This window comes from Dryobates pubescens, chromosome 4 (genome assembly GCF_014839835.1).
Source record: "Dryobates pubescens isolate bDryPub1 chromosome 4, bDryPub1.pri, whole genome shotgun sequence".
NCBI lineage: Eukaryota > Metazoa > Chordata > Aves > Piciformes > Picidae > Dryobates > Dryobates pubescens.
Window position 1 is genome coordinate 13587929 of NC_071615.1, and position 9393 is coordinate 13597321.

At 37.6% G+C, this 9393-nt stretch overlaps 1 protein-coding gene across 3 annotated transcripts in view; it reads left to right on the forward strand.

Annotated features, from left to right (window-relative positions):
• GRIN2A (glutamate ionotropic receptor NMDA type subunit 2A) overlaps window positions 1-9064 on the forward strand; it is a 175738-nt gene extending 166674 nt beyond the window's left edge. Inside the window, exons 13-15 of one of the 3 annotated variants that reach the window (XM_054180626.1) lie at window positions 369-607; window positions 2133-3802; window positions 7380-9064. In XM_054180626.1, the coding sequence (XP_054036601.1) occupies window positions 369-607; window positions 2133-3802; window positions 7380-7395 (1925 nt within the window). In that variant the 3' untranslated portion in view covers window positions 7396-9064. Of the gene's footprint in view, window positions 1-368; window positions 608-2132; window positions 4471-7379 lie in introns of those variants that run through there. The other 2 variants (XM_054180627.1, XM_054180625.1) reach the window with 2 other exon arrangements.
• The last annotated feature ends 329 nt before the right edge of the window (window positions 9065-9393 follow it).

A 9393-nucleotide genomic window follows, 5' to 3' on the forward strand; every position in this document is an offset into this window, starting at 1 on the left:
CCTCCCAGGTCTCAATGTGCACCAACTGCAGCTCTCATGCGCAGGGTGAAGGGGTGGGAAAGCTGCAGTTCCACTCTCTGTAAGGAGTGATACTAGTTAAAGCAAGCAGCGAAAAGTTTTACCCAAATCATGGATCCTGCTTTCTAGAGCAGCAGGCTTCCCACGTAATTTATGAAATCTGAGGACATCTGAAACTAAGGTGCCATCAGTTGAAATCTGCTATATTTGCAAATCCTTAGCAGATATGACTGAAGTGCTCCATGAGTGAAGCATTAAATGTTGCTGTATTTTTAAACTTGGAAAGACTTCTGAATACTGTGAGCAGTAATATTTGTGTTCTAACTGGTTTGATTCCTTGCTCTCTCTAGGGGAAATGGAAGAGTTAGAAACCCTGTGGCTGACTGGTATTTGCCACAGCGAGAAGAACGAAGTCATGAGCAGCCAGCTGGACATTGACAACATGGCAGGAGTGTTTTACATGCTTGCAGCAGCCATGGCACTCAGTTTAATAACCTTTGTCTGGGAACACTTATTTTACTGGAAACTTAGATTCTGCTTCACTGGAGTCTGTTCTGATAGGCCGGGATTGTTGTTCTCCATCAGCAGGGTGAGTATGATTTTCATACCCCCCTTCAGAAAGCTGACAGATAAAACACTGCCTCCTTAAAAATCTTCTTTTATTCTTACTTAGACATTTAAAATACATGTTGGAGCACCCATGTAATGCTCTAGAGCAGTCAATGGGTTTAGGGTGTACTTGCATTCCATGGGAAGTCTTTTCTCCATTAGGTGATTCTAGGATGTGTATTATCACATGCTAGGATAATCAGTGATCAAGGGCTGAAAACAAATGCATTTTGGGAAGCTTCAGTGAAGAAATGGTTGAGCTGCTCAGATGCAGGAAACAGATTAATTTCCACATGAAAAAAACCAAACAAAATAAGCACTAAATGGACAGACAATAGTTCTCAGTTGGGTATATTTTTTGAACAAGGGGCTTTTAAGTGATAAAAAGAGACTGGGATATTTTTATAAGCTTTTCTTCAAAGCAAACTTAAATAAACCATATAAGAAAAGGTCAAACACAAGAGTCATTTATGTTTGGTTAGACACTAAAATAGATTTTAAGGATAACTTTACCAAACCCAGACTGGTTTTACATTTCCAGATAACTGATACTTGTCAAATAAGAGAAGTATGAACTTGTTCTTATATTCAGGACTAATTAGTTGGTTATTGTCTGTCTTTTTTTAAACACCTCTTTTATGAGATAATTTACTTTGCTGGATTTTTTATATAGCTGAGAAGAATTGACAGTGATACTAAAATGCCTAATTACTTTAAAATGTACTAAAATTACCCTGTTGAGTAAATTAGGCTGCATTGGAATGGTATTCAAAACACTCTGCCCTACCCTCCTGTGGATTGTGCATTAACCTCCACATTTTACATTTGAACTTCTTACTTTGGGCTTTTTACATGTGAAATTCTTCTAACCAATGCAGGTTAAAAATACTACTTATTTCAAAGGTAATTTTCTGAGACTTGCAAGTTCATAGGGTCAGAAATGTCAACTGAGCTCACATGAATGACCAAAGAGGCTGGAGTTAAAGGATGGCCTTTTGCTCAAAATGAACTCAAATTCAGGCTTTAGAAAGAGCTGGAACTTTTTCATATGTCCTAGGAAAAGATAAAACATGATGACTAGAGAGCTTTTATATTTCAGTGAAAGTGAGTAGTACTTTAACTCCTGACAACAATAGCCTGACTGCAGACTTGTTTAGAGGGTTAACTTTATCACTGGTTTAAAATAATAGAGTTTTGGTTACTAAAGGTTAGTTACATTTTGTGATGAGATTGGGAGCATTTTGGGGTCCCTTCGAATCTTGTTTTCTGGAATAAGCAGAGGAAATAAACATGGACTACTGGTTTGTAAAATACTGGCCTTCTCTTTTCCTTTCTGGTTCCCATATTGATGTAGAGAAATGCTGAAAGGATACAGATAGACTTTGAATCATTAAGCAATGTTTATTTTCTTTTAATTTATGTTTCATTTTCTGCTGATTTTAAACAGGAAGTATTTAAATTTTACACTTAGTGATTTAATTTGTTTTATATGACTCACATTACAGGGTATTTACAGCTGCATTCATGGAGTGCACATTGAAGAGAAAAAGAAGTCTCCTGATTTTAGTCTGACCAATTCTCAAACCAACATGTTAAAACTACTGCGAACAGCGAAAAATATGACCAATATCAATCCTTCAAGAATTAATTCCCCCAAAAGAACAGCTGATTTTATTCAGAGAGGTTCCTTAATTATGGACATGGTCATGGATAAGGGCAACTTGATCTTTTCTGATAACAGATCCTTTCAGACAAAGGACAACATTTTTGGTGACAACATGAGTGAACTGCAGACACTTCCTAGCAACCGACACAAGGACAATCTTAATAACTATGTTTTCCAGGGCCAGCATCCTCTCACACTGAATGAGTCCAATCCAAATACAGTAGAGGTTGCGGTAACAGCAGAAGCAAAAGTGAACTCCAGACCTAGGCAGCTTTGGAGGAAATCTGTTGAATCTATACGTCAGGATTCTGTACGTCAGGATACTGTACGTCAGGGCCAAGGTTCCCAGAGAGAAAATGGGTCAGATGAAAACAGGCAGCTTTCACTGAAAAGCCAAAGATACCTTCCTGAAGAGATTGTCCATTCAGATGTATCAGAGACATCAAGCCGAGCTACTTGCCATATGGAACCTGAAAACAACAACAAGCACCACAAAACCAAGGACAACTTTAAAAAAAGGACAGGAGCATCAAAACACCCAAAAGACTGTAGTGAAGTGGAACTGACATATCTGAAAACCAAACAGAGCTCTCCACGGGATAAAATCTACACAATTGATGCTGACAAGGAGCCAGGATTCCGCTTGGACACGCCTCAGTACATTGAAAACATTGTCCTTCCAGAAACGATAGAGCTCCCTGACGTTTATCAAGATCACAACGAGAACTACAGGAAAGCAGAGCATGCTAACAGGACTCCCTCCCATAATGAAGACAGTCTTCCAAATAATGACCAGTATAAACTTTATGCAAAGCACTACACTTTAAAAGATAAAAATGCTTCCCTAGGTGACATGAATGATAGATACAGACAGAATTCCACCCATTGCAGGAGCTGTCTTTCCGATTTGCCCACTTATGCGGGACACTATACAAGCAGATCTCCTTATAAATGTGACGCATGCTTGCGGATGGGGAACCTCTATGATATTGAAGAAGATCAGATGATGCAGGACACAACGAACTTATCGCTTCCTGAAGAAATATATGAGCACAGCTGGTCACAAAATAATGCTTTGCATAAAAAAAATAAGTTGAGGATTAGCAGGCAACATTCTTTTGATAATATCGCTGAGAAGTCCAGGGAAATCGATTTTGGAAGACGTTCTCGTAGTATAAGCTTGAAAGAAAGAGAGAAATTTCTACAAAGTAGTCCATATGCAAGCATGTTTAGTGTTCCCTCAAGCAAACTGTTGAGCAACAAGGCCTCACTTTTAACTCATGCTCTAGAGGACAGTAAGAGGAGCAAGTCCCTGTATCCTGTTCACTCAGATGACAATCCCTTCCTGCACCCGTATCGTGATGACCAGCACTTATCTCTTAGGCGAAGTCCGGCTGATCTTTATAAACATTCATTACCAACAAGAGGAAGACATGATAATTATTTAAGGTCATCCATAAAGTCTACAACATCATATTGTTCCAGGGATGGTCGGATCCATAATGACATGTACATTTCAGAGCATGTTTTGCCTTATGTTGCGAATAGGAATAGATTCTACTCAACTCCAAGGGTTTTAAATTCCTGTAGCAATAGACGTGTGTATAAGAAAATGCCTAGCATTGAATCAGATGTTTAAATTTTCCATGAACACTTTATCTATAGGGAAAAAAATAGTTGCCACCATCTTAGAGGGAGACCTTATCCTTTAACAGTATCCTGCTATGGTAAATGATACATAAACCTCTCCCTTTCCCAATGTACTTTTGTACACGAATAGGTAAACTAGTATGCTCTTATCTATCCTTTAAAAATATGTCTTGTTGAAAAGGATTAAAAAAAAAAGCCATTTATGTATCCTTTATATATAAATGGCAACCTGTACTGAAATAGCCCCAATATATGTTGGCAACTATGCTGTTTTGTATCTAATTATTTTACTATTTTGGTTATTCTAATTTCTGTTGCTAAGTATCATTCAATGTACTTTTGTCCTTAGAAATGTTTAATGATTTTTCTAGTACTGGATAAGCAATATGGTATGCATGTAGTATGACACAGACAAAAAGAATTAGGAATGCATTTGCACAGATTCAAAAGTAAGACTAAATGAGAACAGAAAGCTAGACTTTCAAAAATATATTTTAGCATCATAATCATTTTCAGAGCCAAATACTAATTAATACCACCCCACCCCCACCCCCCACCCCCCCCCCAAAACCCTAGGACCTTAATAAATAAAATACAGTGCTTTAGCACAAAAATAGTATGTTCATTCTAGACTGGCAGAAAGTGAATGGGAAGGCTGCAGGCCCAAACATGTGAACTGCTGTGTACCAAAAGGAAGCCCCCTGGATAGTGGCTAGTGTTAATGTACAAATGCTTTTCTTACATTTCACATGCACTTATCATTACAAAGTTCAGTGAAAAGTCTGCAGTCATCTTGTCAGAGATTTCACAGCTGCCTACTCCAGAGAATATATTTTTAGATATCACTATATGGCACTTACTTGGGGCTGTGGACTTTATTAGTACCCTTGAGGCCTAACATGTACCTAAGTTTGCATTTGCCCCTTACTGGTGATTACTCAGGGCTGTATAGTATTTCTTTTATTCCTTCACTTCCCAATCCAAATCCCAACCCACTGTAGTTCTTTGTTCATAGTGTATTAATGACATCTAATTAGCTGTATGTTAATAGTATTGGAGCTGTTAATGCAGTACCAAACACCGACAGCCATAGGTTCAGTGTGACCCGTGAGGAGCGCAGCACATTTATCTGCATACACAGTGAAGGATTAACACCTTCTGAGGGACTTCTTCCTTCCAGAACATTGTGCAGATTTGTTGAACATCAGACCTTTTTTTTTTCTTTCTTTCTTTTTAAATCCCTCTTAGCAAGTGTGTTATGTAAAATGACTATATGCACACATAACTAAGGAACAGTATCTTTAATATCTCTTACTGGTATATGAAGATACTCACCTAACAGGGATTTATTGTTATATGACTTATACTTCTAGTAGACATCAGATTATTTCACAGAGGAAATACCTGCTACACATCCCTCCTCACCCTCACTGGGAAAAGAAAACATCCACATTAGATTTTAGCCATAAGGGAGTGTAGAAGGGAAGAGAGGAAGCCTTTCATGAGTACAGTGTACAGCTGTAAATATAATTTCAACTTGAGAAGGAAATAGAATTGTTAATATACTTAAATACTGAAAGCATTCAACAGATGGTGCTCTCCCATTCTGCTACTCTGAGAATTACATGGGGTTTTTTTGTGTAGAGGAAGTTTAGATTATCCCTATGTTTCACTGAAGAACAGTGAGCAGGGAAATGATTAGCAGTGTGAATTGGACAATGTGAATATTACCCTAACTTTTCTCTAAGCTGGAACTCTTTTCTATAGAATCATGCTTGTCAACTGTAATTGTAGTGTCTGCGTGCCAGAGCTACATTATGCAAGTTGTTTAACTGGGAATAACATACTGCAGAGCAGAGTTGCAAATGGGAGAAAATCAAATGATGTATAAGGATAGATAAAATATAGCTTCTTGAATTTTGTTTACAGTTTATTTATTTTTTTAATTGACCATATTTAAGCTGACTTTAAATAGCAAACAGAATGAGTTCTTGGTAATTACAAATGTATTTCTACGTTCACCATGATGGTGAAGGATGATATTTTTGATGTAATGAAACGTAATGAGATTTGGGCTTCTGAATGCCTTTGCAGCTTCCAAGAGTCTCAGTATACTTCATGATAAGTACATTCAGAAAGCATATCTATGGGTATCTGTACACCGTCCAAAGGAAATATGTTTTGAGCATTCTTTATTCAACATTTGGTCACAGCTGTTGGCTGTGATTCACATGGTATGCCTTCTGATTCCTCACTGGATGTAGTTTTTGCAAACATAAGATCCTTGCCTGCCCTTAGAGAGATTCACACTTCTTAGGCCAGTTGTATGAACATAACAGGCCTAGGGTTTCTACAGGATGAACACAACTCGCCATGAACCACAACCTTTGCCCAGAGACACAGGTATACTACTTGTATTAGGTCTACAGGAAGATGAATGCACTAAAAGTATAAATATTTTTGTAATGAGTTTAGTAAAAGTATTTCAGCCAAATTTTGATTTCCAAGCCAAAGCATAGCACAGTAAGTAAAATCTTAAGTAATTCGAACTGTCTGGTGTGTTTCAGCAGAAATAGTATTGGCTAATATCATACCAAAAACTGCCATGCAAGTCACTGAGAATTTTACCAAGGGAATCAAAAAAGTCTCGTCTTTCACATCATCTTGAAGCTCTTGAAATATTTGCTGATCACTTCAAGTCCTTTGTATCATCATCTCTGTCTATCTAGATACATAGAATCCAATATCTAGATAAGTACTGTATGTGAAATTGTGGGAAAGGAAAAAAAAAAATTGCATTTACAATATTTTCTAACTGCTGAGATCCAAATGTAAACATCCTAAATCCAGGTGGATTTATCCTTCTGTGAAATGTACAAACAAATTAGCTAGAATGAAATATATTTCAGTGTTTGCTTTTTCTGATTTGAGCAGATTTTTTGGTGTCTATAGAGATTTATTGCTATTAGTTGCAAATACTCAATGCAACCACTTCCCCTAAACCAAAACAAATTAGAGAGACAGAGGGAAGACTCGATAATGTTGCACAGCAGTTGTTCACATGGAAATAAAAGATGCTGCCTTAAAGGAGAAAAGAAACCCCACCATACCGAAAGTAGAGGGAGTAAAAGTCTGCATGCGTTTGATGTTTTGAGTTTGGCATATAATATCAGTGAATAAAGGGGGAAGAAAAGGCTGAAGTGTAGGGTTGTAGGCGAGTAGCTGGTGTGCTTGCAGCTGTATATGTGTAAAGAAGAAAGCAGATGAGAAGTTGAAGAAAAGTCTTCAACATTAGAGCCACAAGCCACAGCTTGTGAGGCTCAGCCATAGAGCACGTGGAATTCTGAATATTGCCTGAGCTTTGTTGATATATTTGCACTGACTTTCAATTACACTGAGATCAAGACTTTCTGTATTTCCCTCTCTCTCACTCTAGCTGCTGCTATTCTTGAAGAGGAGAAAAGAATCTTCCTGCATAAGTGGCCATCCTTTCTGTACCTTTCTGGATGGTGCTGGTGACTTGTTACATTTTCCTGATTACAGCTCTAGCAGTTTGTTGGTCATTCCTATCACCAAGATTTCCTGTGACTCCAGCTGGAACTGAATCAGGCTGTAAATGATATGGGCCATTCTTGGTAGCATGTCCTGTAGTGTTACACTGCTCCTGGATGACACCTTTTATGGAGGCAGGATATTGAATTGCTGAGGAATGGAGTAGGTACATGGAGGTAAAACCAGCTACATAGACATACCTGCCTCTTGCTTTTTGCCTCTTTTAAAGACATTGTAGAATTTCTTCATGTTTTTGTCTTTTCCTTTTCACCACAGGTTTTCCTTTTTCCTTTCAAATGGATTTTGTGTTCTGCTTGTGTTTCTTAGACCAGTGTAGCCACCCACTAACTTGAACGCATGGAAATAAGATAATATATAAGATAAAATTAAGGAAAATTAAGAGGTTTTGTATTTCTGGGAAATTTCTTTTAATGTTTTTGCAGCTTTTGCTCAGAATTCATTATTCTGCTATCTAAGAAGCTTGGTTAGGAGAAAGAGTGCTGTGGACAAATAGAAACCAAATCACCATCACCTCACTGTGTCTTGGCAGCATCTCATGAATATATGTCTTTTTCTCTATGATCTTTCAGGAACACTGAAGAAGGGAAATAAGGCTCAAAGGGGAGATTGGGAGTGGTGTTACTTATTCTGGCAAAATTAAATCATTTTTCCATAGTTTTTAAGGAAGCAAAAGCTAGAGCTGTATGTATAGGTTTGGGTTACTATGCTGGAAGCCTAAAGCTCTTTCTGTGGTCACTGGAGAAAGAGAGAGAGAAAGCTCCATCTGAATAGCAGTTCAGAACTCTGAAGGCTTAGGAGCAGTTATGTGTGATGTGCCCTGGAAGATTTTACCTCTCTCTATTATAGACTTTTTAGAAAGTAGAGGATCCTCACTTAAACATCTCAGTTAGGTGAGCTTAGAAAAGTAATGATCTATTGATCCCCAGCCTCAGAAATCTGCTTGTTAAATCTGTGAGTACTAAGTTAAACCTTGGAGATGCATACAGGTTTCTGTACATTTACAAGTAGTTACTAAGGCAGCACCTGTCATTTATGGGGTTTACAGTCCTCCCAGCCTAGTTTGGTCTCACTGTTTTCTTCATACCATTTGACTATCCAGCATGAAATAGAAGTGTCAGAGTTTATTCCTTGTAGAATAACTTGCTGTTTTCTTATTTCTGCAGTGTATCCTATGCATCTTAGTGACAGGGAAGATTTTGGTACTATTCTTTCCCTTGCAGGGTTCATCAATATAGAACAGGGATTGTGGTTTGACTCTAAGGGTCTGAGAATCAGCTTGGATTTAGGGGGAATTTGAGAGGTGAATCTTTTTGTTGTTTTACATTACATTTAAGATGTTCCATATATAAAACCTAGTGAAAACAAATATTTTATGGCAAAGTCCTCTCTAAGTTAATACAGAACAGTAAATATCCTGTGGCTTGCCTAGATTGTGTTAAGTGGTAATCAGCACATCATGTGCTTATTTCGAGATGGAGTGTCATCCATTCCCTTGCTAAACTTTCCCTTTCCTAGCTTTATTCTTCCCTTAGCTCAAAAATCCTTTTAAAGTAGTTTTAAAGTAGTTCCTGTACAGTGCAATCTGGTTAGCAACCTAAAAATAGCTTTTCAGTAATACATTTAAATTGTTTGTATCACCAGTGATATATTTTTTTTTAGTTTAAACTTTCTTCCTTTTGAGAGCTGAGCCTTCAAAGTATAACAATGAGCTTCTGAAAGAACATAAAGGCCTTTTAAAGTATAACTCATGATATGAGCCATTTCCCTGCCCAAACTCACCTGTACTGTCTTATTTATATGTATTTGCAACATGTTAACATTTGGTAGCCCTAGCAGGGAATGCAGTTTAATCACAGCTCTATATTTATTTGTGGATA